The sequence below is a fragment of the Perca fluviatilis genome, chromosome 9, assembly GCF_010015445.1.
Source record: "Perca fluviatilis chromosome 9, GENO_Pfluv_1.0, whole genome shotgun sequence".
In the NCBI taxonomy this organism is placed as follows: Eukaryota; Metazoa; Chordata; class Actinopteri; order Perciformes; family Percidae; genus Perca; species Perca fluviatilis.
The window spans coordinates 3,919,877-3,947,695 of NC_053120.1; the positions used below are offsets into that span (position 1 = coordinate 3,919,877).

A 27,819-nucleotide genomic window follows, 5' to 3' on the forward strand; every position below is an offset into this window, starting at 1 on the left:
TACACCCCCTGCCTTGTTAGGAAATCGTACACTTGTTTTTCTTTTCTGCTTTCTCTCTGGCCTCTTTTTCATGCTTTTCCTCCAACTGTTTAATTTGCTCTTTCAGATCTCTTTCATACTCTGCCTGTAAGTCTTGAATCATCTTCTGCTGTTTCTCCTCTATTGTCTTCTCCATCTCCCTCTTTTCCTCCTCTTTTCTCTTTTTCATCTCATTCGTTTCCTCCTTCCTTCTTGTCTCCCACTCCTTCAAATCAGTAATATCATGTTGTTCCCCTTTTCTCTCTCTTCTCTCTTCCTCAATTTCAGCTCTGAATTTCTCATTAATTCTTTTGATTATTTCTTCATATTCTGCTCGTAGTTTCTTTTCCAGTTCTTCTTTCTCTTTGCGTATTTGCTCCTCTTTTTCTTTCAGGATGCGTTGTACCTCCTCTTCGATTGCCCTTTCTGCCTCTTGGAACATTTCATTGGTGTAGTTGCTTCCTCCGTTCTTCTGGACTATGGTTCTGATCTTTTTAAGCAGCTCGGTGACTTGTGAGCGATTCTCCAGATCATTATTAAAGATGAACTCTGATTCAAAGTAGTTATGCCCAACAATGGTGTTTCCTGTGGCACTCTTCCCAATTCCAGTCTTATCGACCATCCCAATCCTCATCTCATCATTTCGTAGAGTAGCGTCTGTTTGAAAGGATGAGGAATATAAAATTAGAAGTTACCCTTTAAGCATTTGTAAGTTTTCACAAATCAGTGTCGATGGGAGACTTTTCTCCCCCCAAATACAACCCTCATAGGTTACACAGCAATTACGATAATTTTTTTTGGTTTATTGTGAGGCAGGGCCCTGTATAGGCTGTAGTATAAGTATTGTATGTACAGTACAGGACAAAAGTTTGGACACACCTTCTCCTTCAATGTGTTTCCTTTTTATTTTCATGACTATTTACATTGTAGATTCTCACTGAAGGCATCAAAACTATGAATGAACACATATGGAATTATGTTCTTAACAAAAAAGTGTGAAATAACTGAAAACATGTCTTATATTTTAGATTCTTCAAAGTAGCCACCCTTTGTTTTTTTTATTAATAAGGGAAATAATTCCACTAATGAACCCTGACAAAGCACACCTGTGAAGGTAAAACCATTTCAGGTGACTACCTCATGAAGCTCATTGAGAGAACACCAAGGGTTTGCAGAGTTATCAAAAAAGCAAAGGGTGTCTACTTTGAAGAATCTAAAATATAAGACATGCTTTCAGTTATTCACACTGCCTGTACATAATCCCATATGTGTTCATTCATAGACTTATGCCTTCAGTGAGAATCTACAATGTAAATAGTCAGAAATGAAAAAAAGCTGTGAAAGAATGAATGAGAGGCACTGGCCTATACTATATATATATATATATATATATATATATATATATATATATATATATATATATATGTTTCTACTGAATATTTGAATACGTACATTTTACATATTTAATGCTTAACGTGTGTTACACAGAGTGTATATGTGTGTGTCAGTGTGTCAGCACTAAGCCTTATTATGGTAAAGAAAACCCTGACTACCCATTACGTTACATTACATGTCATTTACAGACTTACAATTGCTACATATGTCAGAGGTCAAACTTAACTTTAACGTTAACAACATGTTTAAAACTGCCACTGTTACCTTTTCTGGTTTAGATAAGAGGACAGAAAACACTGCTGTGGGTTGGAATTAGAGGGGGGAGACAACACAAACGCACAGTATTGTTGAATGTTTAGGAGGACTTGTTGCTTGATAGTGTGGGGCTTTTCCAACAAAATTTTTTTCAATAGGAAATAAATGCCCAACATTAATTAGATAAAAACAAAAATACTAATAATAAAAGAAGTTGGAAATCCAACAGTGTCATTTGTTTTTATTTTAAGTAATTTAAAAGATGGCACTGATTCTTCAGCTTTCTTCAGAAAAGGAGTTCATGATCTGAGGGGTACAGACTGTAAACCATGTCCACTTTAGTCCTGATCCAGGACTTACAGTAGGCCAGCCAATCAGCCAGCAGAGCCCTGCCTGATGATCTGAGGCTGCACTCTTGCCTTTTTCAGTCGCAGAAAATACTTTTCAATACTCATCTGGATTGAAGCAGCAAACATTCAGTGTAAGAGTAAAAACAATGACATAATATTATTTATAATATGTTTATTTGATTCACAGCTGCTAGTTATAGTGTTTTGATCTCGACAACCCAACTGCTTTGTACCGCAAACTTGCGACTAGTTCACTTTCTAAAGAAGGTGCAATCGCTTGTTTGCTAAGAGTCGGATTGGGACTCCAACATTAACATGCTGACAACATTGTATTCAGAATATAAAATATTTTTTATAGCACTTTTTAATGTGTGATTGTGTAAAGGTGTTCACGAGATCCCAACATTTCATGAACTTGTGAATTTCGCCAGCCGTCTTCTCTCGTTTTCATGGAGAGACGCGGTATGCACGGAGGGGAGAGGCTGTGTGTGTGTGTCTGTGTGTGTGTGACAGAGAGATGGAGGGAGAGCAGGGAAAGTAAATGCAGCTAAATAAATACACTGCATGTTTTAAATGGCGTTAAAAAAAAAAAGAATACCGAAATGCAATATGTGGTGGCCAGTGTTGATTCTGTGGCTGACCGCCACAAATTAGTCTGTGTGGGAAACACTGCGTTACTGATGAATTTGTGGTTTAGCCCAGAGTAGAACAATCATACTAAAAATAATGAGCGTGTTGAACAATGTCGTAATCTTATGTTACCCACCAAGAATTAGCTATCGTTATAGACCTAGCATTAGCTACTTGTAAACCAGCACCTTTATAGTAGGCTAACCTTGAAGCAACACCAAAGCACTTTTAGAGGTTGGAAGCGGGATTGTCCATTACCGTTATTCTTATGTCTCATTTCAACTACAGATCCGCTACCCGATCTGGCAAACTTGCATAGTGCGGTTATAGCCGATAGAGGGCCGCAAGGCAAATGGAGAAGTGCTGTTCACCCTGTAATGAGTTAATGAACCCCTGAACCGATTATTTTAAGATTAAAAGGAATCTTTGGTGTTGGATCAATCAATATTAAAATCAATCAATATCAATAAATAAGGTCTGTTGTATTACTGTGTTGCAAAGTGGCATGTAATCAATGACAAAATGATGCCATGTGGCAGAAAAAAAAGATGTATTACGTTTACTGAGTATAACTCTCGCCCAATCCCGGAATTGTGGGTTTGGTGTATCGTTACAGCCCTACTAATTATTGTAATTTTAATGATGAACTTCTTTTAACAGTAAAATGTTAACTATCTACGCAAGTTCGAAAACAAGGCTGAAAATGTTTGATTATTTGCAAAAAAATCATTACAGTTTTTTTTCTCACCTTGTTGTCCGGCCACACTTTGATTGTTTTCCTCCAGCTTGTTTCGTTCCTTTTGCTGTTCCTCTAAAATCTTCTCCTGTTCCTTCGTCAACTCTTTGTCTTTCTTTCCCCTTATTTCCTTCTTTATCTTTATTTCTTCTTCTCTCTTACTGTCCTTCCCTTGCTTTTCCTCCCCCCCCACCTCTGTCTCCTCCTTGTCTCTTTTCAACTCTTCATCTCTCTCTACTTTCCTATTTTCTTCTTCCTTATTTTTAGCCAGGACTTTCTCCATTGCATTTCGAAGCTTTTCTTCATATTCTGCTTGTAGTGTCTTCTCCAGTTCTTCTTTCTCTTTGTGTCTTTGCTCCTCTTTCTCTTTCAGTATGCGTTGTTTCTTCTCTTCGATTGCCCTTTCTGCCTCTTGGTACATTTCGTTGGTGTAGTGGCTTCCTCCATTCTTCTGGACTATGGTTCTGATCTTCTTAAGCAGCTTGGTGACCTGTGAGCGATTCTCCAGATCATTATTAAAGACATGGTACTGACCATTGCACCTGGCCACAAGTTCCTGCAGGTCTGGGCTCCCCTTCATGAACTCCTCAATAGTGGTGTTTTTAAGAAGGTCTCCATGAGTAAAGAGAACCATGCTGTATTTGTCTGCATCCTGGCCAAACATTTCTCTGATCTTCTGCACTGTCTGCTTTTCCTCTTCTGTGAATCTGCCCAGTCTGACGACAACCAGGAAGACATGGGGTCCAGGCGAAGAATAGGAGATGCACTGGATTATGTCTTTATGTGTTTTATCCTGGTCCCACCTGGTGTCAAAGAGACCTGGGGTGTCAATAACAGCAACCTTTGGTCCATCCACTTCAGAATAGGCCTTAGAGCACTCATCAGTCATAGACTTGGGGCTGAACTTTGATTCAAAGCAGTTACGCCCAAGAATGGTGTTTCCTGTGGCACTCTTCCCAATTCCAGTCTTCCCCACCATCACAATCCTCAGCTCCTCATCATTTCGTAGAATAGCTTCTGTTTGAAAGGATGAAGAATACTAAATGAGAATTTATATGATTTAATTTCAATCAAAACAGTGACATCAGAAATATGCATCTTTATAATAACTTGGATTTATATAGCGCCTTTCGTGGTACCCAAGGTTGCTTAACAAATAGGTGGGGTGGGGGTTAGGGGTCAAAGGACTTAGTGAAAAGAAATGTGTTGAGGTGCTTTTTGAACATGAGCAGGGATGGGGCAGAGCGGACGTGGAGTGTTAGACTGTTCCAGAGTGTGGGAGCAGTGGCAGAGAAAGCCCTGTCCCCAAAAGTCCAAAACCTTGTGCGAGGGGGGTCCAGCAGGTCCTTGTCAGAGGACCGCAGGGAACCTGACTTTTTGACATTGTTAAGTAAGAAAGTGCAACTCCAGATTCTTTGAGAAAGAAAAAACTATTTGCAGTTTTATGTAAAATGTTAGATTTTTTTTATTTCATGATGCAGTTGCTCTAAAGGCTGTTTTACAGTTGTGCGGAGGCTCCACGCAGAGCTCTCGCCGTAGCCTATGTAAGTGGCCTGATGTTTATACTTGTGCGCTGGTGTGTGCGTCGAGCCGCATGTGTGTGGGTGTGTGTGTGTGTGTGTGTGTGTGCGGAGTGTGTGGTAGAGGGAGAAGTGAGAGAGTGCCGGCGATCGGAGCGAGTACTGACTCTAGAGTTCTCTCATCAGTGAGAGAACCAAAGTGTCTCCCCTGTGTTTTCTGACCACGGTGGGAAATCTGGAGCAGGAGAAGTTAACCCTCTTCTTGATTTCATGTTGTTTATGGAGAAGGAGAACCAGGAAATGAGTCGGGGGAAATGCAACACTACCAAGCCACGGCCGAGAGAGAGACATTTTTCGAGAGGTGCATGTCAGGCTACTATAAAAAGGCCTTAAGGCTTTTATTAGTCATAAATCCTACGATTGATTGCAATACTTTTGAGTAACATTTAAATCAAACATGTGGGGTGTCAAAATGAATCCTTAAATTTTCCCCCGACCTTTTTCACAGCAGACATTTTGACTTGTCATTGGAGGAAAAGCACAGCTGAGATTGATAACCTTAACGATGGCTCAGTTCCATCAAGTGTCCCAGTAAGATATTTCAGTGAGTCAGCATTGACAATACCAGGACCTCTCCTAAGTGGAATGCAGCCATCAGTAATGGTTTAATACCAGGGCCTCTCCTAAGTGGAATGCAGCCATCATTAATGGTTTAATACCAGGACCTCTCCTAAGTGGAATGCAGCCATCATTAATGGTTTAATACCAGGGTCTCTCCTAAGTGGAATGCAGCCATCATTAATGGTGCAATACCAGGGTCTCTCCTGCTGTGGAATGCAGCCATCATTAATGGTTTAATACCAGGGTCTCTCCTAAGTGGAATGCAGCCATCATTAATGGTTTAATACCAGGACCTCTCCTAAGTGGAATGCAGCCATCAGTAATGGTTTAATACCAGGGTCTCTCCTAAGTGGAATGCAGCCATCATTAATGGTTTAATACCAGGGTCTCTCCTAAGTGGAATGCAGCCATCATTAATGGTTTAATACCAGGGTCTCTCCTAAGTGGAATGCAGCCATCATTAATGGTTTAATACCAGGGTCTCTCCTAAGTGGAATGCAGCCATCATTAATGGTTTAATACCAGGGTCTCTCCTAAGTGGAATGCAGCCATCATTAATGGTTTAATACCAGGGTCTCTCCTTAGTGGAATGCAGCCATCATTAATGGTTTAATACCAGGGTCTCTCCTAAGTGGAATGCAGCCATCAGTAATGGTTTAATACCAGGGTCTCTCCTAAGTGGAATACAGCCATCAGTAATGGTTTAATACCAGGGTCTCTCCTAAGTGGAATACAGCCATCAGTAATGGTTTAATACCAGGACCTCTCCTAAGTGGAATGCAGCCATCATTAATGGTTTAATACCAGGGTCTCTCCTAAGTGGAATACAGCCATCAGTAATGGTTTAATACCAGGGTCTCTCCTAAGTGGAATACAGCCATCAGTAATGGTTTAATACCAGGGTCTCTCCTAAGTGGAATGCAGCCATCATTAATGGTTTAATACCAAGGTCTCTCCTAAGTGGAATGCAGCCATCATAAATAGTTTTGAATACACCTGTGCTTTTCCTACAATGGCATGTCAACATGTCTGCCGTGAAAAAGGTCTATTCAACAGTTTAGAAACACTGCATATAACACTACATGCACATAATATTCAAGTTATTGCCCTAATTCCGAAAAAGACGATATTCCAGCTAAGCTGTTTACACGGCTAATGAAAGTGACTATTCTCGTTTACATGTAGCCGTGCAAATATTATTTTTTTTTCAAAGTTTTCCAGCGGCGGCGGACTTGTTGGATCGTGTGAACAAAGCGTCCCTCTTTCATTCCTTCAACCAGCTTCTTGAAAAGCTCGGCGTAGTGATGTGTGCGCATATCTGAAAACCTGATGATATCCAAGTCTTTGATAATGTTTAACAGTAGCTGTGTTTCTCCTTCTTATTGGGTCTGCAGCCTCACAAACTGTTGGCTGGTTGGTTTGTGTACAGTAACCATAGCAACGCACAGAGCTGACCGTACGCTGTAAAAAGGCAAGAGGGCTTAAACTGCGGTATAAACCCCAATTGAGACGCACATTCTGAATACGCTGTATACATGTTGAAAGAATGTCTCTAAATCCTGAATAGTACCGGAATATCCCACATCTTATTCGGAAAATGCTATATTCAGAAAAAGGCCTTATTCTGAATTTCCAACAGGAATACGTAGTTTACATGACACTTATCGCACTCGGAATATTGTCATATTCGGAATAATAGTGTAATATTGGTGTGTATGTAAACGTAATCAGTCTTTCACCTAGTGGTGGTGTCATTAGTGAGTCATGTTGCTGTTCCGTGTGTGTGTATTTATTGGGTACTTTGTTTGATGGATACATGATACACTCCCAATAGATAATCAGAATAGCACCACATTTGGTGCCATATTCTGCAGTTAAAAATTCTTCTCAAATGCTTTGATAAAATGGAAGGGATTATTCTGAAACGACAAATGTTGTCAAATGTTTACTTTGACACCCTCTATCTTATTCATTAACTTGCACGTCATGTGAAAGAGTTAAATCGGACAGAAAATTGTTAAGGTCCGATAACCTGTCAATAACCGTAAGAGTTTAACATTAAGAGTTACACTGATGTGTCTCAGTAGTGAACACGCATAGAGCCAAGAGATCCATTTTGGATTGTAAATGATTTAAGGTAGGCACAGGCTTCATGTAGCATGTTTGTCACAAATACAGATCAGAAACCTACTAAACACAATTTGAATCAAAGAACCATATGAACATGAACATAGTACTTTCATGACTTACCATTGCTGGAATGTTTGCTTGCCATATTCAGGTTTCAGAGTAGAGAGTCGATACTGCGGCTGAAGTAAAAGTCTTTCTGGTGCTGCACCTCTTTATATGGCTTCATGCATTAAAACACATCCATTTATGATTGCACTATAAAGTCAGAGAAAGACAGATAAACCAGGATGTGTATGGAGTTGATTCAGTTACTGTACAGTGTAGTTAAATCATAATTAACCATTCAAATTGAGCCTTAGTGATGGAAAGTGAACCATAATATATGTATTTATAGAAATACTCTTTGGTCTGTCTTTTAAAATCTCTTGAATTTTAGTTTACATACAACTGGTCTGCCTCTTAAGTTCTACTTTCATACAATGGGCATAAATTATTAACTTTCAGAGCCATGCATCACTTGTGTCTTGGACACACATTTATGTTTGTTCCCTGTTCCTGGTGTGTTCCAGCCTTAGCCTAATAGATGAAGAGACAATTTACCTGCCCACTATGATGGCACTACTCTGCCCTACAAAGGCAAAAGACCTCAACTCGTGAGTGAGGATCTGAAAAATTACTTGTGAATTATAGGTGGGACACAGGAAATCTGGCAATTAGATGTTTTAGTAATGACATTTATCTACAAGAAAAATCTTGAGCTCAAACTTGACTTTTTGACTGTTGACCTCTATTATGAAGTTAATGTACTCTGCCTTTGTATTGTCCGCTAAAAGTGACACGTCACACCAAGGCAAGAGGCAGTAACTTCTACATTATCTATGTTTGGTTGCTGATCACCATTCACAAAATCATTATACTAGCACGTGTGTGTGTGTGTGTGTGTGTGTGTGTGTGTGTGTGTGTTGTGTGTGTGTAGTAACACCTGCATAAAATCTGAAGATCATGTCATATATTTAAAATTACTTATAGCCATCTACGTAGTGCTAACCTTTTCCCCAACTCAATTTTAGCGTTTCAAAACAAAGTCAATGAGCAGTAACAGCTGTTATGGTGTTCTGCCTTTGGTTTCTCCAGGGCTTTTGGAAGTCACTGTTAAGACAACTCATTATTTTCCCGAAAAAATAACGAAATTGACTCAAGATCCTTATCTGCATGAAAAACGATGTCTTGAATGACCCAAAAATATCACAAACTCATTTTCGACCAAAAGCTAAGTTACTTCCTTTTGCCTTTGCAGGGCAGTACTGCAGGTAAACATTAGCTAAATATTATAAGTTATGCAGAATAGCAGCATTTAGGGCTTTAAGCCTATGACTTTGCTGCCTCCCAGTACATTAGAATAATGGAGGGCTTCTTAAAGTCCGGACCAAGCATCTATACCGAATGGCATGTCTATCTGGACCCAGCCCATACATTGTGTCATGAATACACCTATAAAGTGTAGTGTTTTCTTATCCCTCCTGGATAAAGGTACAGCTGGGTACCCTTATTGGTACAAAAATTGACCAGCACAAATGAGCACTCAACTTGAATGTATGTTGTTTAAACGTTACAAGTTAGTTAATTAAATATTTCTTTATTGCCAATCATCCCAGATCTCTGTTATTGAGTAAAAATCAGATACAGACCTTTGAGGAAACGTTTGAAAACCCCTGTATGCGTTTTATAGGCACGTTGGTGAAACATTTTGGGATGCACATGGACTGAAGCAGTCCTGGGCAGATTACAAAATGAATGTACCATGAAAATGGACTGTCATATCCAGGTACGTCGTTAGGCCTATTTTAGGGGGGCTGAAGCTACCCCAAATGTTCCTAAGCCCCCCCTAAATAAGAATAACAATAACATTTCGATTTATCATTAACCATATCCTCATTCATATTTAGATGCAACAAACTATATATATCCAGCTACAAAAAAATAGCCGAGAAGTCGGAAGTTAGACAGAAGTACAAAGAGTTGTTGTGCTATCAAGATGATGCACCGTCTAGTTGCATTGGTATGAACTGGCAGCTTTCAGAGAGTTGCATATCGACACGTTGCAAGTAACTGGGGGATTCATCTTGTCTCGTCGCTACTCTTTAGTCTGAACTCGCTATGCAACCTCCCCCCCACAAACACTCACACCGATACACACGCTAATGCACCTAGTGTGATACAGAGTGAAATTGTTTGTCAGGTTTTGGACATTTTGGATGTGTTCATGTGACTAATTTGCATTTCGAAGTCATGAAATTTGCATCAGGGTTTTTTATCTTAAAGGATAAGACAGAAGGAACAGAGTAGAAATGGAAGAAGAGGATATGTCTGTCACTTTTTACTTGTTAACACATTGGTTTCTTGACTGGTTATTGACATAAGTGTAGCTCTTATACAGTAACAAAGTATGTGAGTGCAAAGATAATAAAAGCAAGACAATACAGAATAAAGGAATTGAATAAAAATAAAAAATTATTAAAATACTAAAAACCTCTAAGAGCAACCAAAGGCCATTGAAAACATGTACATAGATGTCTTGAGATGGGTTTCAAAACTATCAATGGGGGGACATCAGAGACAAAGTGGAAGATTATTCCAACACTCATTGTCTTGCAGGTGAGACAATGAGGACTGGCCAACACCCAGGTAGCATCACATATTCTAGAGTTATCCATACAAATATGCTAAACAAAGCAATGAAATGAAAAGGTTAACCCCATAATAAAACATTTCTTACAGTGTGCGTCTTAACATTATACTAAAACATGGTCATAGCTGTGCAAACAAATCAGTTGATCTTCTTTGGAACATTTATTGATACATTTCTTTCAAAATCTAAACCGTTTACTCTCTCAGTTATCTATTTAAAGGGTGTTTGCACACAAGGACACCATTGATGCTTTGAAAAACAATTATGCAACTTGGATTTAGGCATCAATGCCTTAGCCATCAACTGGCTTCACCAGATGCACTTTTGGAGAAAGTTGTCAGCTGATTTTCAGGGCAATGAGTAACCACAAACACCTACACATGAATACCAATGCCTTCCTGGTGCTACACATCTTTATATGGCTTTATACATTAAAAACACATCCATTCATGATTGTACTATCAAGTCAGAGAAAGAGAGATAATCCTGGATGTATATGAAGTTGTTTCAGTTACTGTACAGTTTAGTTAAATCATATTCAAATGTTCAGCCTTCGTGATTGAATGTGAACCAAATGTAATTGCATGTATAGTAATACAAATATAAAAGCTTGTCCAGCCAGCCCACGCCGTTTAACATTGTGATTAAAAAGGTGGAATTTTTCCATCATTGTTATTGCTGGATTAGTTTTCCATACAGTATATTATTCTGCAGCTCAATACATCAATAGATAACATTAGACAATCAGGGGAATGCTAGTCTGGATCAACCACGGTTCAAAACAGAGTTTATAATTTACACTCCCTGCCTTGTTAGGAAATTGTACACTTGCCTTTCTTTTCTGCTTTCTCTCTGGCCTCTTTGTCATGCATTTCCTCCAACTTTTTTCTTTGCTCTTTCAGAAGTCTTTCATGCTCTGCCTTTAATTGTTGAATCATCTTCCGCTGCTTCTCCTCTATTGTCTTCTCCATCTCCCTCTTCTTCTCCTTTTCTCTCTTTTCCATCTCCTTCCATTCCTCCTTCCTTCTTGTCTCCCAGTCTTTCCTCTCCTCCCTTTTTTCTCTACCCACTCCTTCTCTATATCGAGCTTTCTCTTTTCCAAATCTATCTTTAGCTTCTCCATCGTACTGTTTAATGCAAGCAAGCCTGCCATGTCCTTCATTTTTGTAGTATACCTCACTCTTTCCCTCTTCAAATCATTAATATCATGTTCTACCCTTTTTCTCTCTCTTCTCTCTTCCCCAATTTCAGCCTGGAATTTCTCAGCAATTTTTTTAATTTTTTCTTCATATTCAGCTCGTAGATTCTTCTCCAGTTCTTTCATCTCTTTGCACATTTGCTCCTCTTTCTCTTTCAGTATGCGTTGTTTCTCCTGTTCAATTGCCCTTTCTGCCTTTTGGAACATTTCATTGGTGTAGTGGCTTCCTCCGTTCTTCTGGACTATGGTTCTGATCTTCTTAAGCAGCTCGGTGACCTGCGAGCGATTCTCCAGATCATTATTAAAGACATGGTACTGACCGTTGCACCTGGCCACAAGTTCCTGCAGGTCTGGGCTGTCCTTTAAAAACTCCTCAATGGTGGTGTTTTTAAGAAGGTCTCCATGAGTAAAGAGAACCATGCTGTATTTGTCTGTATCCTGGCCAAACATTTCTCTGATCTTCTGCACTGACTGCTTTTCCTCTTCTGTGAATCTGCCGAGTGCGATGACAACCAGGAAGACATGGGGTCCAGGAGAAGAATAGGAGATGCACTGGCCTATGTCTTTATGTGTTTTATCCTGGTCCCACCTGGTGTCAAAGAGTCCTGGGGTGTCAATAACCGAAATCCTTTGTCCATCCACTTCAGCATAGGCCTTAGAACATTCATCAGTCATAGACTTGGCGCTGAACTTTGATTCAAAGCAGTTATGCCCAATAATGGTGTTTCCTGTGGCACTCTTCCCAATTCCAGTCTTCCCCACCATCACAATCCTCAGCTCCTCATCATTTCGTAGAATAGCTTCTGTTTGAAAGGATGAAGAATAGAAAATTAGAAGTTAACCCTTTAAGCATTTTTAAGTTTTCACAAATATCCATCAGTGTCAATGGGTGACTTTTCTCCCCCGAAATACATCCCTCATAGGTCAAGCAGCAATTACGATACACTTTTATGGTTTCTTGTGAGGCAGGGCCCTGTATTGGCTGTAGTATATGTATTGTATGTATGTACATGTAGTTATGACGGAAGCAAAGCAGGAAGGGATTTAGACCCAGAAAGTCCAATAAGGGTGGGCAGGAGTGGACATGGATAGATACAGTAAACAGCAAGTTTTTTCAAAGTTTTAACAATTTTAACGTTAACAACATTAACAACATCTTTAAATCCGCCAAGTTACCTTTTTTTTTGGTTTAGATATGAGGACAGAAAACACTCCTGTGGGTCGGATTATAGGGGGGGACAAACGGTCAGTATTGTTGTATGTTTAGGAGGACTTGTTGGTTGATCCAACACCATTTTTTTCAATTAGAAAGAAATGCCTAACAATATTTAGATAAAAACAATAATACTAATAATAAAACAAGTTGGAAATCCAACTGTCATTTGCCAGTTTTTATTTTTCCATAAGTAATTTAAAATATGACAGTGATTCTGCAGCCTTCTTCAGCAAAGGAGTTCAAGATCTGAGGGGTACAGACTGTAAACCAGGTCCCTTTAAGTCCTGATCCAGGACTTACAGTAGGAACAGCCAGCAGAGCCCTGCTTGATAATCTGAGGCTGCACTCTTGCTCATCGGTGAGAATCAAATTAAATAAAATTAAGTGCTTTAAGGCTAATTAGGAAAATCTTAAAATCAATTCTAAAATTCACTGGTCACCAGTGAAGACAGGGCTGATATGATTTTGTCTTTTAGTTTTCTTAAATTCAACTAACGCTGAAAGTGTGAGATGGCTGTTTGTCCCAGAATACAGTGTATTACAATAATTGAACTGAGATACATACAGCTGCTACATTATCTAAGGAACTCGTGTTGCAATGAGCACAGACTGAAATGTTTCCAGACACTAAAACAGGATGCACACAGTTGTCATGGTTTGTGGTTTGTGAAGTTATTGAAGTTAACTATCTGTTAGTGATTTAAACATAAACATTTAAACATTTATTTGTTTATTTTAACATTGTAAACGCAAATTTTAAATATTATTGTATATATCTGCTGTCAATTTACCGTTAGCCATGTGCTTGTCCATATAATCTGACAAAATACACACTTAATTGAAACAGGCTAACATTAAGTTAACTGTCTATATTTACTTTCAGAGGCGTCACCAGCAAGCCCGGATTATCCATAAGGGCACTTGGGCAAGTGCCCAGGGGCACCAACCATTCACAACCAGTGGGGGGGGCACCACATGACACAAGCTTTAACAATATTTTCCATAAATTGTTATATTATTCACTTGAAATTGTTGAAAGACCTTACATGAACACTGATTTCACAATAATAATAATAATAATAATAATAATAATACATTATAAATAAATCAATATTACATGACCACTATCACTCCCCCTCCCCACTCTGTCAGAGTTGAGTTGGTCCACAGGTACACGCAAATGTATCATTTGGGGGATGGAGCGGGGGAGGGGGGTTAACAATAATCAAAAGTGGCCAGTTTAACCCCCCCAAAAATGTTATCATAATTAACTGTTATAAAAAATGATAAGTGGTTGGCTTTCTTGATTCAGTGTAATTAGCAAGCAAAGACAAACATGTATCACACAAACCCCCCCACCTCTGGGTGTTTTTCAAGCCAGTGCGCTTCGTGAGTTTATTCAGCGCTGCAGAGAAGGGTAAAAGACCGGTCCACAGTCTGCACTTCTTTTCCTAGAACTCGTATTTCTTTCAGAGGACTTTGTGCAATAAATCCATATTCTTAGATCTAATATTGATAGTCTTTTGTCCATATCTTATTCATTTTAGTTCCTTTTATTGTCGTTAGCTGTGATGCTTAAGCAGTTTTAGCTTTCCCATGATGCTTTTGAAAGTTTTTGAACAATCAGAGGAGTTGCTTTCAGGGCCCGTGAAATAAAGTTGGAAAAATACATATTTGACCTACCCACAATGCTGCAATATATAGTATTGATTTTGGCTTTTTGAATTGATAGACATTTTGAATTGAGAAAGTTTGAATATAGTGCTCACTGCTCATATGCCTACATGTATGTATCTGGATAAGTTAGGTGTTAGGCTTTGAGGTATAGTGCCCAGGGGCACCACACTGTCCTAATACAGCTCTGGTCACCAGGGGCCAGTTGTTCAAAGGTAAAATGATCGGATTTTGGTTATCGGATTGGATCAAATCTTGACAATATTACAGATTAGATAACGGAATCCAATCCAATTAATCTGGATCAAACCTTCAGTTTGTGTTGTTAAAAACTTTTCAGTAGGATTTGGATAACTTTGATCCAAAAAAAACAGGATTATCCAGATCCCAACAGGGGCTAGGATTTCAAGGTGGATTCCAGGATGAAAATGTAGTAAAACTTTAAAATTGGTAAAATAATACATTTGTATCATTTAGTGTATATGCACAGATACTCCTTGCAGAGGAACAAATCAAGCTGACCAAACTGCAGCAAACCAAAGCGAAACTTCAGATCTGCCTCCGAAAAGCAAGGCTTGGAAATGCTCGTCTCTCCTCCTCAGATGAAGAAGAACCTGAACATTCTTTATTTTGTTAACTATTGGACATTTAGTCTTTTTTTTTAAGACGTTTTCAAAATGTCCACAATGTATTTGTTAATGTATATTTGTTTTTATTTGTTGTAACCCAGATGAGGGGTCATGATAGAAATTATGAATGGAAGTGGATGGTTATGTTATTTTTGTGTTTTGTCTCAAAATAAGAAACACCTGTTCTTTACATAGCTGGTAACCCACATTGTGACAATGTTGTCCCATTTAGAGCACTGGTAATCCAGATTTGGTAATCTTGAAAAGTGTGTATCTGCATAAGGGTGATCCAATCCAATGTTGCTTTGAAAAAACGACATAAAAGACGGATTACCTGATCCTGAATAGCAAAAAATGGGATTTCCATATCCGGATAATTTTGATCCAGATTAAATGTTTTGAACAACTGGCCCCAAGTAATGTTCAAAACTGAAAATAAATTGCAAAATAAGATTATTTAAAACAAAATAAGTTACAGTTAACAGAATTAATTGTTTTTTGTCTGTGGGTTAGGGTTTAAATATACCTTCAGGAAGACAGGTATTTTAGAAATTGGGATGGCACTACATAACTACATCGTGGTTAAATTGTACTCCTTGATCAAGATTTCATTTAATGCTTCTGTGTAAGAACCTTCGTGTATCTGAGCTGTTCTTTCCATTTACAAAAACATACTGAAAACAACTTTAAGTCAAAGAATATAATAATAATAATAATAATAATAATAATAATAATAATAATAATAATAATCACAATACAATCACAACAATTTTATCAATAGTAAAATAGAATATAAACATGAATATATTACTGTCATGACTTACCACAGTTGGAATTGTTTGCCATGTTCGGGTTTAAGAGTAGAGAGTCGATACTGCTGCTGAAGTGAAAGTCTTTCTTGTGCTGCACCTCTTTATATTGCTTCATGCATTAAATCACATCCATTTATGATTGTACTATCGAGTCAGAGAAAGAAAGATAAACCTGGATGTGTAAGAAGTTGGTTCAGTTATTGTACAGTGTAGTTAAATCATATTCAACCCTTTTGATTTAGCCTTAGATATTGTGAACCATAATGTAATCCATATTTCATACTACAAAAGCAGATACAGGCTTTTCTTGTTCGCTTTCAACAATTGTGCACTAATTATGTCAACATGCCCCAATGGATATACATCACTTTGGATGATGGGAAGTTCTGATGTGATCCAAATTCACAGGGTTGATACTAAGAGCTGTCAATCTTTTTCTATAATACCATTCAAATTTCTTTTTATATTTGAATATTTAATGCTCAAATGCAGCCTGTTATTAATATGTACTACACTACTCAGGCTTATGCATTGTCAATGTCACTATAAGCATGTGGTTGTTGTTACACGTTCTGTCCACTAGAGGGACTTCTAACATTAGACTGGTCTTGAAGGGGCTCTACGTCATGGCGCATTGCACGCAACTTTGTTTACATTCATTTTCCACCATAAGCACACAGAGACAAACACAAATCAACAGAGAACTCTGTAATCAAACATGATCAACAAGTGTAGTGAGGTGGCTCCGTTGAAAAAGCTAAAGGTGCTCGATTAGCACAATGACATCATGCTAGAAAGCACAGCTGAAATGATTTGTCATAAACTAACAATAGTGTTAGCCACGATGCTAACGGCATTGATAACTAAGACAAACGGTGCTGTCACTACTTTTTTGGTGATTTAAAAGCAACCTTTTTCTTGCAGATTGTCGTGTTAAGTTAAAGCTAACTCTGACAGCTGTAGGGCAGCTAACATTAACTTTAGCTGTCCCCATGACGCTCCCAGCTAAGCTCCTATAACTCACTACGCAGTTAGGAAACCAGAATGAGCTAACTAATGTTAACATAAGCATTTTGGCTTGGTGGATGTTGATTTTAAAGTCATGTTAAAACTTATTTCCCCTCCTTCCGATTTCCAGCTGTAGCCTGTCACTCCCCCTGAACTAACGTTACGTGAGACGTAACGTTAGCTCCGTGATGTTGTGCTAATATTACTCGGTATGTAACCTTAGCTTAAACCCCAATGCTTAGACCTCATAATGCCTTGTCTTTCTCACTCTCGCTAAGTTATTGTTCATAAGACTTGACATGAGGCTAAGGTGAGAAGAGGGAGATTAGCTAACGTTAACCAACATATTTATAAAAAAGTCATTTGAATAGTATTGATTTTTTTACTATTCAAATTATATTCAACTTTCGGTATTCGTTCCAACAGCACACAGTTGAAACCTTTCATACTTTATGGGAAATTTTACGTAACCTGGATTTACATAACAGTTTTTAAATTTTTTTTTTTTAACTACAGAAATTGCTAAATTCTATTTGATAGTTAATTTTCCAGCAAGGAAATGGAAGCTTATTGCTTTAAATTCAAAATGTGCCTGTTTGGAACGGGCTGATTGCTCGGCCTTTGTGTTGCTGCTTGTAGCTTAAAGACCTCATATTATGCTCATTTTCAGGTTCATAATTGTATTTAGAAGTTATATGAGAATAAGTTTACATGGTTTACACACCATATTTTTGTTGTACTGCACATTGCTGCAGCTCCTCTTTTCACCCTGTGTTCAGGTCTATGTTTTAGCTACAGAGTGAGACATCTCACTTCTGTTCCATCTTTGTTGGGAGTCACACACGCACAGTACCTAGGTAAGGACTACTAGCCAGTCAGGAGCAGAGTATGAGGGCGTGCCCTGACAGTACCTAGGTAAGGACTACAAGCCAGTCAGAAGCAGAGTATGAGCGCGTGCCATGCTAGCAGCTAGGTAACGTGTAAAGTAAAGGCTGGACTACCAGAGAGCTGTTTGGAGCAGTTTGTGAACAGTGTTTTCTGTTGGAGATGGTAAGGCCCTTTGGGGTGGACATTGGGCATTTTCACTTTGTAAACCTATAACATGCACAAAAAAGATATGTAACACAATAAAGTAAAGGGAAAAAGCCAAAAAGCATAATTTGAGCACTTTTAAAAAAGATGTTAAAAGAAATGTCAGTGATATCAAATCATTGGCCTTTCAGTAGAAAATGAACAAAAAGCACTTGAACTATGCATTTGAGTTTAAAAGGAAAGGTGGACCTTAAGTGTTCTCACAGGTAAAAATGATCCCCCAACATAATGATGCATGCATAATAATAAAGTAATTTATAATTCTACTCGTACCTGAAGATCAATAACTTATATTTTCATTTTGTATTAATGTTATATTTTTCCTAAACAATTATGTCAACACAAATTTAGTATTCCAATTAAACTGCATTTCAGGTGATTTATTCTGGTTCTTTCTGATTTATTCATCTCGGTTGGTCCGTGTGGTTGCCGGGGTTCTTTTTCTACCTCCCTGACTGGCACCTTGCACCATGGTTTGTGTTGGCTGGGTCCAGGTTGCTATAGTTGCTGGGTGGGGGGTAGCTGTGCTGTGTCCCCAGGGCGGTTGTTCGCTTTGCTCCCAACAAAGTCTCTTACTGGTGGGGAGTGAGGCAGATACAGCTAACGTTAAGTGGCTAATTTAATTATGGTTAAGTCCAGTGCTGTTATTCTTGGTCAAAACAATCATAATAAAAATGTGTGAAAAGCGTGTTAAATGTTGTTACCTAATGTTATCGTACAGTTTAGCCTCCAAGAATTAGCATGAGCCACTTGTAAATGTAGCACATTGTAGTAATTTGGATTAATATTACATACAGTGGGGAGAACAAGTATTTGATACACTGCCGATTTTGCAGGTTTTCCTACTTAAAAACCATGTAGAGGTCTGTAATTTTTATCATAGGTAGATGAGACAAAAATAGAGCTTTTTGGTCTAAACTCCACTCGCCGTGTTTGGAGGAAGAAGAAGGATGAGGACAACCCCAAGAACACCATCCCAACCGTGAAGCATGGAGGTGGAAACATCATTCTTTGGGATGTTTTTCTGCAAAGGGGACATGACGACTGCACCGTATTGAGGGGAGTAAGAGCATTGAAGAGGAGTCGTGGCTGGGTCTTCCAGCATGACAACGACCCAAAACACACAGCCAGGGCAACTAAGGAGTGGCTCCGTAAGAAGCATATCAAGGTCCTGGAGTGGCAGGAATCGTTTCAGCCCTAGTGGCAGTGACAGAAGAGAGAGAGAGAGAGAGAGAGAGAAAGAGAGAGAGAGAGAGAGAGAGAGAGAGAGAGAGAGAGAGACGTTGTGTCCTGTCGTATGATCGTTAACAAATTTAACACTTCAGCAGAGGTGTTCATTTCCATACAGGTTTAGTGGCTTGACGGTTAACTGTGAAATATGGATTTGATTTGCGGGGTATTTTGGCAACGGTAATGTTATTAGTGTTGTAAGTTTAGCAGTATACTTAATTAACCCGGGATTACGTTCTGTTTCTGTTATTATGTTCTGTCAGCTCACAGCAATTTAATACAATACCAAGAAAAGAGTCCCTCCCGCTGTTGTTGTCGCATGTGGCTTCTGCGTGTGATGTGCAGGTTACCTTCCCCCTAAACACGGACACACATATACAGAAACGTCTCCCTGCCACTTGTTGTCTGTAGCTGGATGTGCTTTGCACGTGTGGGATTAAAAAAGTAAAAGGTAAAGGTACTTTATTTGTCATATACACGTACATGTAGCGAAATTCATTCTCTGCATTTAACCCATCCCTCAAGGGAGCAGTGGGCAGCCAATGCCAGCGCCCGGGGACCAACTCCAGATCTGAGCCAGTGCCTTGATCAAGGGCACTGACTGGAGAACCTAGTACATGTTTTTGATGGTGGGGGAAACCGGAGCACCCGGAGGAAACCCACGCAAACAGGGGGAGAACATGCAAACTCCACACAGAAAGGCCCCAGAACGACCTGGATTCAAACACAGAACCTTCTTGCTGTGAGGCCACAGTGCTAACCACTGGGCCAGCATGCTGCCTCGGGATGGCCTGGGATTCTGAAACGTCATTAAATTCGTGAATTGTCGTTTGTTTATTCAAAGTCAAAGACAGTCCAAAGTAGTGCTACTTTGCACATTTTTGTGGGTCTAAGGTGTATGTCACATTTTAGCTACCAAAGCTCCACTGCTCTCTGTCTGTGGGAGTGGCCAGCGGCTAGAGCGGCAAAAGCCAATGTTGTCACATCCAGTCCAGTGTCAAGTTTCTGTGTTTAGTTGTTTTCATGTTTTCTGTTGGTTTTCCATTTCCTGTTTTATTTTGAAGGTTCTCTGTTCTCCCCAAGGGGGTAAGCTTCGCTTCTGAACTCGAACCTCCTATGGCGCCATTTTGATGCTAAAAAACGATTACCTCCTGTTAGTATTCCACTGACTGCCATTCATTTTGACGTCACTTACACAGCGAATAAATTTACATCTGAAGCGTTTAAAGACTCTATTTGTCCGTTGTTTATTTCTAAAGAAACACGACAATGTATAAAAGGCTCCATTACCTTGTACCTCAAGTTATGGCTCCGTAGCAGACGCTTTTATAAAAATAGGCTAACGATTGGGTCATAACCACGAGACTTACTGTCACACAGTAGAGGAATTACCGTATAGTACAGGAGAAGCTCACAGGCAGTTTCGACTTACATTAGCTGTTTAGGTTTAATGACTAATGTTAACTAGCATGTTAGTGATCAGTAATTAGCCTGTGCCTATGTTATCTCCTTACATATACCTACGCTCTCCGTCTCTGTAAGATTGGGAATGATTGAGATTTCTCTTGGCACAGCTACCAGAAGACTTCACACTTTCAGACAGGTTGCTCAGGTCACATTTACTCTGTCTCTCTCAGTTGGAGGCCGCGCAGTAGCGTTGTCAGAAGTAGAGGTCACCGGAAAAGTGCTTCTAATATCCTTCACTGGTCTCCGTCCAGAGACACGGGATCTGCTGGTTCATTCTTATATACTGTCTATGGTTCTCCCTAGTCTTGTCTTGTATTACTTCCTGTCTTGTGTTTTCCCGCCTGTTAGATTGTATGCCCAGCCCTGATGTGTTTCACCTATTGTGTCACCTGTCCCTTGTTAGTCCTCGTTACCTGGTGCATTTAGTCTCTGTTATGTCTTTGTCTATTTTCGGGTCATTGTGTACTGTTGGTGGGTGAGATGGGGTTTCCCTGTTGCTTAGTTTCCTTGTGGTTTTTATGTCTCTAGTTTCCCCTGTGATTTTTGAATTGTTTTTGCTCTGCCAGTTTCTAGACACCTTTTGTTGTGGTTTTCTTGTTAATAAATTCTCAACTCTGAACTGAACTGCATTTGGGTCCAAGCATAGCTACTTACCTCTCTATCGGATCGTGACAGATCGTGACAAATGTGTGCTTCTTTTACCCATATATTTAACGATATCTTTTGCATTTCTAATCCAAACAACGTCAAACTGAAACTCAACTTCTAATAAATCAGAAAACAAATACACCAACAAAAAGTATGAACTAAATACTAAATGAATAAAAAAGTAAAATGTATAGCCTGTAATAATTTAATGTTTTAATGTCTCCCGAAGGGGTGTGTGTGTGTGTGCGTGTGTGTGTGTGTGTGTGTGTGGATCCTGTTAATGTTATGATGGAAGTGTGTTTTGATATTTAAACAAACAATCCGTCAATGGTGAAATAAAAGCCTCTTGTTTACGAGACCGGTCTGAGAGACCTCCAGCTTCTCTGAGCGTGACTGTCCGAGCGATGAGCTAGCGGCCCCGGCAGGCGCTAGCTGACCGTTGCGTCACTTCATGGAGCTTCTCAACTCTGAAAATTTTGAAGCAAATTGTCAATTTGGCATCAATTTTCGCAAGACTGCCTATATTCGAAATCCAAACTCTCGCCTAAAACGTTGTCAGAAGTGAATTTAGCGATGAATAAGATGGCGAAAATTATTAAAATTGTCCTGTTGTTGGTCTGTTTATGTACTGGAAACCAGACCCTCGTTGAATGCCGAAATGAATGTTGGCATACAGATGCTACCAAGTTCATACAAGTTACCAACCAATGCATCCTCGGTAAAATGGGCGTGTCAAGAACATTTCTGGGAATCTTAACTGTTCTTGGTGAAATGCGAACTTGTGTATTGGGACAGTAGTTTGGCAACACAAGATGAGGTTTCACAGAGACACAAGAACACAGGTCAATAGAAGAACACAGATTGAGAAACGCTCTTTATCTCTTGTCGGATCATTGTGTACTGTTGGTGGGTGAGATGGGGTTTCCCTGTTGCTTAGTTTCCTTGTAGTTTTTGTGTCTCTAGTTTCCCCTGTGATTTTTTTTTTTTGAACTCGTTTTTGCTCTGCCAGTTTCTGGGCAGCTTTTCTTGTAGTTTTTGTAATGGCAAATTTTATTATTTTAATGATTGTTTTAATATTCTACAAGATTATTAAATTTGTTCATGTGTAGATTCAAAAGGCTCCAAGTGAAACAGCTGGCAACCGTGAACTTTGAGTCTAGCTGATGTCTTATGAGAAGACCTCAGACTCTCATACTGTTTACTTTTAGCAGATAGAGTGAAGAAGGCCATAAAACTGACTGAACCGTGTCTCCTTCTGTCTCCTGAGATAAACTGTTGTTTAGGCTAATGTTAAGAACAGGAGCAGAGGGGATGGTGATTCAATGATTTGACTGTTAATGATGTCTCTTTTCAACTATGGCCATGCTAAAGATAATGGAGAGGGGTGGCTTAACGGAGTTTCTTCACTAGGACTATATGATGTCTCATCTTGTGTTCATTGATAAACACTCCTGCTGCTGACGAGAAAAACTATCTCTACATTTTCTTGTTAATAAATTCTCAACTCTGAACTGAACTGCATTTGGGTCCAAGCCTCGCTACTTACCTCTCTAACAGATTGTGACAAATGTGTGCTTCTTTTACACACACACACACACACATATATACAGTGCCCTTGGAAAGTATTCGGCCCCTTGAACTTTTCGACCTTTTGTCACATTTCAGGCCTCAAACATAAAGATATAAAACTGTAATTTTTGTGAAGAATCAACAACAAGTGGGACACAATCATGAAGTGGAACGAAATTTATTGGATATTTCAAACCTTTTAAACAAATAAAAACTGAAATATTGGGCGGGGCAAAATTATTCAGCCCCCCTTAAGTTAATACTTTGTAGCGCCACCTTTGTTCTGCGATTCCAGCTATCGTCGCTTGGGGTATGTCTCTATCAGTTTTGCACATCGAGAGACTGACATTTTTGCCCATTCCTCCTTGCAAAACAGCTCGAGCTCAGTGAGGTTGGATGGAGCGTTTGTGAACAGCAGTTTTCAGTTCTTTCCACAGATTCTAGATTGGATTCAGGTCTGGACTTTGACTTGGCCATTCTAACACCTGGATATGTTTATTTGTGAACCATTCCATTGTAGATTTTGCTTTATGTTTTGGATCATTGTCTTGTTGGAAGACAAATCTCCATCCCAGTCTCAAGTCTTTTGCAGACTCCATCAGGTTTTCTTCCAGAATGGTCCTGTATTTGGCTCCATCCATCTTCCCATCAATTTTAACCATCTTCCCTGTCCCTGCTGAAGAAAAGCAGGCCCAAACCATGATGCTGCCACCACCATGTTTGACAGTGGGGATGGTGTGTTCAGGGTGATGAGCTGTGTTGCTTTTTACGCCAAACATAACGTTTTGCATTGTTGCCAAAAAGTTCGATTTTGGTTTCATCTGACCACAGCACCTTCTTCCACATGTTTGGTGTGTCTCCCAGGTGGCTTTTTGGCAAACTTTAAACAACACTTTTATGGATATCTTTAAGAAATGGCTTTCTTCTTGCCACTCTTCCATAAAGGCCAGATTTGTGCAGTATACGACTGATTGTTGTCCTATGGACAGAGTCTCCCACCTCAGCTGTAGATCTCTGCAGTTCATCCAGAGTGATCATGGGCCTCTTGGCTGCATCTCTGATCAGTCTTCTCATTGTATGAGCTGAAAGTTTAGAGGGACGGCCGGGTCTTCTAGATGTGTAGTGGTCTGATACTCCTTCCATTTCAATATTATCGCTTGCACAGTGCTCCTTGGGATGTTTAAAGCTTGGGAAATCTTTTGTATCCAAATCCGGCTTTAAACTTCCACAACAGTATCTCGGACCTGCCTGGTGTGTTCCTTGTTCTTCATGATGCTCTCTGCCTTTACACGGACCTCTGAGACTATCACAGAGCAGGTGCATTTATACGAGACTTGATTACACACAGCTGGATTCTATTTATCATCATTAGTCATTTAGGTCAACATTGGATCATTCAGAGATCCTCACTGAACTTCTGGAGAGAGTTTGCTGCACTGAAAGTAAAGGGGCTGAATAATTTTGCACCCACCTTTTCTTCAGTTTTTATTTGTTAAAAAGTTTGAAATAGCCAATGAATTTCGTTCCACTTCATAATTGGGACCCACTTGTTGTTGATTCTTCACAAAAATTACAGTTTTATATCTTTATGTTTGAGGCCTGAAATGTGGGCAAAAGGTCGAAACGTTCAAAAAGCCGAATACTTTCGCAAGGCACTGTATATATATATATAGCATTTCTAATCCAAACGTCAGACTTGGCACTGCACTTACTCATGTCCGTAGCAAGACACCTGTCAAGTTTGAAATCCATCGGACTAACGGTTTGACAGATATGCGCATAACCCTACCCTTACTCTACCTCTCCCTTTATTCCACTGACATGACACTGTACACAATACTGACACTGGTACTGATTTCCTGCCAAAAGCTTTTGACACATAAATAAGAGAGCAGTGCTGAGATTTTATCCAAATGCTTAACACAGCAGCTGACAGTTAAAATTCAAAATGTGCGATTTAGAGGAAGTCATTGTTAATTTTTTTACAAACAAAATTCTCTTTCAGACATACAAATAGTGGGCAGACAGTGAATTTCTCACCTTTTGATGTTGCTGTACGTCTCATCAGACTGGATTTTAGCTGCTGGTCGTCTCTCCTGGAAGATGAGAGGTGTGATGCTATTCTGAACAGAAATTTAACTGACCATTCATCTATTTACTGAAACTTTTGCTGAGATGAATACTGCACTATGCACTAAGAGTTATTTCTCCTGAGTCCTGTGATGTCTTTACTTTAGTGATTGCCAACACACCTATCCCTGAAAGTTCGGCCCATCTCTGTCACACCACTTTTATGACAAGCAAGATTGTAATAGACCAACATGCCTGCACCCTCCTTTTTTCATCAACTATTTTGAATACAAAGAAAAACAGGCATCTTCTTAACATTAGTTTATTATAATACAACTGAGAACATGACTGCCACAAATCCTGATGAAATCTTAAAAAAGAAAATCAAAACAATAAAGTGTATTATGAAAGTGTAAGAAAGGGGATTACTTAAACAGTTTATGTAATTGGTCTCATTATGTGTCTACAGAATTTAAAAGAAAAATCAAATTTTGTTTTTAAATGCTTAATTGCATGCTTTTCTTTTTCCTGCAGTCTGTGCTTGTCAGTCACCACCCATTCTGATAGATAGCAAGGGTTTCAGATACTACACTCACATTTTTGTGGTAATGTACAGTCATGTCATGTTCATTTTTAAAGCTCTTTATGGTCAAGCCCCAGCTTATATCGCTGAACTACTGAAGCCGCACGCTCCTCTGAGGTCATTAAGGTCATTAAGGTCTGCTGACCAGCTACTCTTTGTTGTCCCTAGAACGGGGCTCAAAAATAGGGGAGATCGAGCATTTTCAGTTGTGGCCCCAAGGCCGTGGAATGAATTGCCTCTGCACGTCAGATTTGCCCCCAGCCTTCAAATTATTAAATCATGACTTAAAACTCATTTTCATTCATTGGCCTTTAAACCTGCTTGAGAGTTATATTCTGCATTTTCATTTTCCAGTTTTCTGGTTTTAAATGTTTGTTTTTGTTACTCATTCATTTATAATCTGTCCAAAATCATTTCAATGTCCAGCACTTTGCAGAGTTTCCTTTAGGATTATTTTAGTCGTGGGGCAGGTCTGTCCGAACAACCAACACTTAGAAAGGACTAAGGCTGAAACGATTCCTCGAATAACTCGAATAATTCGATTACAAAAAATCCTTGATGCAAAATGACTGCCTCAAAGCTTCGTTAAATCAATGTTACCAACGTTGTATCGCTGACGGACGGTGTTTCCACACTGAGCATTATTACTGTCGCACAGACGCGGCTCAGTCTGCTCGAGTCTGCTGCTGGCGACACATGCTAGAGTGTAAATAGCGAGGGGCTAAGAGAAGAGACAGGCTGAAGAAAACGACAGAAAGTGTCCAAAGTTTGGAATCAGTTCAAACGTGATTAAAACTAAAACTCTGTGCAGTATGTCTACTGCAAAATCAAACTAGCTTACCACGATAATAGCACGACGTCTAACTTAATCATCCATTCCACGAAGCGGACCGACTAAAGTAAATCACAGAGTCGTATGGACGATGAAACTACACCAAACACAACAACTACCAAAATCAAAGACAAGAAAATACGTAGTGGTGACCAAGATCTGATGAGCCGACGCGTTGACTATCCCTTCGGAAAAGCTGATTGTTGCGCATCTCTCTCTCTCTCTCTCTCTCTCTCTCTCTCTCTCTCTTTGGAGAAACAGCTGATCAACGATCTAATAGCGTAAGTGTAACAGAGCTGTGTGACATTATAATCAAATTTTTAAATGAAAATAGGTTGAGTATAACTAATATTTACATATGGGCCTACTGTATATACAGATCAGTCTCAGGTTGAAACTTGTAGTTCTGAAAGTTAAGTTGCACAACTTAATGTAATGTTTGTGTATGTTTAATGTATGATTTAGTTTGAGGTTGATAAATCTTTAAAAAACAATGTAATATGGCACTAAATGCACTTAATATGTTTAGTTTTTTGAGAGATGATATTGTAAGCAATGTAGGCAATACAAATGTTGCTTTTTCCGAAAATATTGCTTTTTTCCCTAGTTTGGGTTGTTTAAAAACGCAAAAAAAATGTATCTGATTAATCGATTAATCGATCGATAAAGTGCTAGATTAATCGATTACAAAAAGAATCGATAGCTGCAGCCCTAGAAAGGACCCACTGCGGTGATGTTTTTGGTGGAACTGTTGGTTTAATAGTAGAGTCGGAAGAAAGTGAACGTTTTGACAATAAACTCCATCAACACAACAGTATGTGGAGTTAAACTGGACGGGCCCAATAACCTCTGAATAGTTCTACTTGTTGTTAAATTGCAACGTGGGGGGGTGCATTATGTCAGCAGAATAATTTAAAAGGCAACCGCGACAAAAACAATTTGTACAGCCCTATTTCTGATACGGTGGTGGCAGAAATTTTGCCGTGGTGGGCTGCCACTACAAAATCAATATGGAGGAAACACTGCTTTGGTCAACCTCGTTGCTTTAAATGTGCTTTATACAAATAAAGTTGGATTGGATGTGTACATCTGAATAGTGTCAGAATACTGTGTTTTACTCTACCTCTACATTTAGTTCAGCGACTGATACATTGAGCCATTTCCTGGCAGAAGTTCTTGACACAGAAATAATAACAAATGATACCACCTAATAATACAAATGCTTACCACAGCAGCTGACATAGTTAAAATTCACAATGTGAGATTCGATGGAAGCCATCAGTTTTTACATACACAAAAGCTTATTTCAAAGCATACAAAGAATGAGCAGCCAGTGAATTTCTCACCTTTTGATGTTCCTGTACGCCTCATCAGACTGGATTTTAGCTGCTGGTCATCTCTCCTGGAGAGTTGTGATGACCAGTCATCTATTTACTAAAACCTATGC

General features: G+C 39.2%; 2 protein-coding genes across 2 annotated transcripts; both read right to left on the reverse strand.

The window, feature by feature from the left end:
- LOC120565601 (GTPase IMAP family member 4-like) lies at positions 1-27,790 on the reverse strand. The gene is made up of 5 exons (XM_039811506.1): positions 27,719-27,790; positions 7,776-7,910; positions 3,623-4,401; positions 3,397-3,514; positions 1-675 (listed from the first exon to the last, which is right to left on the reverse strand). The coding sequence occupies exons 2-5, from the start codon at positions 7,798-7,800 to the stop codon at positions 17-19; spliced, it is 1,581 nt and encodes a 526-aa protein (XP_039667440.1). The 5' UTR covers positions 7,801-7,910; positions 27,719-27,790; the 3' UTR covers positions 1-16.
- On the reverse strand, positions 11,157-27,784 carry LOC120565602 (GTPase IMAP family member 9-like). Its single transcript, XM_039811507.1, has 3 exons — positions 27,719-27,784; positions 11,635-12,345; positions 11,157-11,248 (listed from the first exon to the last, which is right to left on the reverse strand). Exons 1-3 carry the CDS (start codon positions 27,741-27,743, stop codon positions 11,157-11,159), a joined length of 828 nt encoding a protein of 275 aa, XP_039667441.1. The 5' UTR covers positions 27,744-27,784.
- Positions 27,791-27,819: the final 29 nt, after the last annotated feature.

Bases quoted from the DNA above. Each gene is read 5' to 3' on its own strand.
- LOC120565601 (XM_039811506.1), bottom strand. From the start codon at position 7,800: ATGGCAAGCAAACATTCCAGCAATG. The intron at 3,515-3,622 runs GTAGAGAGAGAT...AAGATAAAGAAG, and splicing joins AGGAAGAAGAAAATAGGAAA to GAAATAAGGGGAAAGAAAGA. The intron at 676-3,396 runs GTGAGAAAAAAA...CCTTTCAAACAG, and splicing joins AAGTGTGGCCGGACAACAAG to ACGCTACTCTACGAAATGAT.
- LOC120565602 (XM_039811507.1), bottom strand. From the start codon at position 27,743: ATGAGGCGTACAGGAACATCAAAAG. The intron at 12,346-27,718 runs GTGAGAAATTCA...CCTTTCAAACAG, and splicing joins GCGTACAGGAACATCAAAAG to AAGCTATTCTACGAAATGAT. The intron at 11,249-11,634 runs ATGAAGAAAAAA...AGCATGAAAGAC, and splicing joins GAAGAATCTACGAGCTGAAT to TTCTGAAAGAGCAAAGAAAA.